The sequence below is a fragment of the Notothenia coriiceps genome, unplaced genomic scaffold (genome assembly GCF_000735185.1).
Source record: "Notothenia coriiceps isolate Sejong01 unplaced genomic scaffold, NC01 NC01_scaffold00013685, whole genome shotgun sequence".
NCBI lineage: Eukaryota > Metazoa > Chordata > Actinopteri > Perciformes > Nototheniidae > Notothenia > Notothenia coriiceps.
The window spans coordinates 1-2,396 of record NW_011346386.1 but is presented as its reverse complement, the minus strand read 5'-3'; the positions used below and the strand labels follow the sequence as shown (position 1 = coordinate 2,396).

The 2,396-nt window shown below is 39.1% G+C and overlaps 1 protein-coding gene across 1 annotated transcript; it reads left to right on the top strand.

Moving 5' to 3' along the window:
• Nucleotides 1-742: 742 nt before the first annotated feature.
• On the top strand, nt 743-1,891 carry LOC104948091 (vesicular integral-membrane protein VIP36-like; the record flags this gene model as incomplete). The annotated part of the gene is made up of 2 exons (XM_010774249.1): nt 743-861; nt 1,716-1,891. Coding segments are annotated over 2 exons (295 nt in total), but the record flags the coding sequence as incomplete, so codon positions are not given.
• Between the last annotated feature and the right edge of the window lie 505 nt (nt 1,892-2,396).

Here is a 2,396-nt window from a genome sequence, read left to right as displayed (position 1 = left end):
GTTCAGCTTCATTTCTTAGAGGAAACATTAGGATAAAGCGACACTTAACGTCAGTCACCTCTTGCTGTGAGCCACAGGCTTTGGACCAAACACTCAAAGTTACCGTGAGAACAAAATGCAGTTGAACAGTTTAACAAAGTGCACAAAGAGCTTCAGAGGAACGTCCTCTTAGTCTGACTCTTCGAATACTCTGTGAATAACTGAGCAATACTTTATCTGTCCGCGATCAAACTGCTTTAAACATGCCACACTAAATTACGTTACGTCTTGTTATCCACCTGGATGTTTACTCTTTTCAATTGTCATTTGTGTTTTTATATCTTTTAAAAGCTATTTCTTGCCTCGATGTGTTTGCTGTAATAATTCAAATGTCCCCCTAAATGTAATACATCTAAGACCTACAATTGAGAGTAAGGAGTAAGGCAAGGCAACGTTTCAACACAAGGCTTTTCAAAGTGCTTTACAATACATTGAAAGCATTAAGATGTAGTGCAGCAGAAATACATAATAACATGACATTAACAATCATTAAAAAGAGAGAACAACATAACTATTACAGGTCTATATATATATATATATATATAAGACATTAAACAAAAAAACAATACAAATAGTGCAGATTATGTTCCAACCCATGTGCAAGTAGTGCAGGTGGAGTGAACTATATACATGTTGCACAGAATGTTGTCAGTAACAAGTAGTGAACAGTGTGTTGTTGTTGTTGTTTACTTGTTGTGCTCAGGAGTGGGAAACAGCCTCTCCAGTCAGTGGGACTTCTGGGGCAGCACGCTGGTGACGAGCTCGTACGTTCGCCTGACTTCAGACGAGAAGAGCAAGCAGGGCTCCATCTGGAACACTGTGGTGAGGACACGCTGCACACACACGTCCAATCTGAAGATACTGGCATGTATACACAACACGTCCACACTCAGTCATTCAGAACACAAGAAGGGGTGGAAAATGAGTGGAAATACCTTGAAAATATCACTGAAAAAGTGTTTAGCCCGCCCTTTTTTTACGTGTTTGGCTCAACTGTTTTCTTTCTTTGGTAGAAATGCTTTTAACATGAACCCTGTGCTGCACAATCAATTGATATACATGTTTTTGTCATGACAAGCTAAGCTGTCAGCATATGTAGGCTGCAGGGATGTCCCCTGGACGCACACATAGCTATGAGACCATATGTACAAAAGAGAAAACAAGAAGGAAACGTCTGAAAATCCCAGGAACAGCCTCTGATTCGTCAACAGCCGACTTCATGGGATGCCTAATTAGATCTTTATCTAACTCCTAACATCTAACTCTACTTCTAACATGGATACATGTTCATAAAACACTCCATTGTTTGTTTATACGCTTCTTGAAATCCCTTGACAACATCGTTTTTCTAGAATAGATATCAAATCGCCTGAAAATGTTAAAAACAAGCAGCACCGTGTGTGGCGACCTCAGAGGGTTAACACGGGTCCTGGAAGGTCAAAGGAACCCGGAAATGGTGTATTACATGTCGACCAAAGTGTTCGTCATGTCAGAATAATTAAATTGAATATCACTATGGAAACGCGCTGATCCGATGAGATCCCCACATGTTCTTATATTGATGTTTCCTCTGTTTCTGGAGAGGATTCAAAAAATTCAAAATAAAGTAACTGTCTCTCTGTCTCTCTCTCTTTCTCTCCCTCTCTCTTTCTCTCTCTCTCTCTCCCCCCGTGCAGCCGTGCCATCTGAAGGACTGGGAGATGCACGTCCAGTTTAAGATCCACGGCTCGGGGAAGAAGAGTCTGCACGGAGACGGCATCGCCCTGTGGTACACCAAAGACAAACTGCACCCAGGTACACTCATCCTACCCACAATGCACCTGTCTCTCCTGCAGCTCCCCCCTTCACTTTGGTGTCTTTAAAAACCATTAGTACCATGCAACGTCTTTATGTTCCTCTTATATAGATTTGTACTCTGTTTTATTTTAGAGTACCGTCCCATCCCCGATCTTAAGCTCCTGTCATTTTCTTGAGATCTTCCAGAGATCATTATCATTACTCTGTTAGAACAATCTCTATTCTGACGTTTTCCTCAAAATTCTGACTTTTTCTCAAAATCAAAAAATTCTGACTTTTTCTCAAAAATTATGACTTTTTCCTAAAATCTCAAAATTATGACTTTTCCCTAAAACTCTCATTTGATTTTTTTCGAAATATTTCAAAATTCTAACTTTTTCTCAAAATTCTGACTTTTTTCTAAAAATCTCAAAATTCTGACTTTTTCTCAAAATCAAAAAATTATGACTTTTTCAAAAAAATCTCAAAATTCTGACTCTTTCTAAAAAAATCTCAAAATTCTGACTTTTTCTCCAGAATGGAAGTAGTCATCACATACAGAGCATCAACTAGTTCCTGAA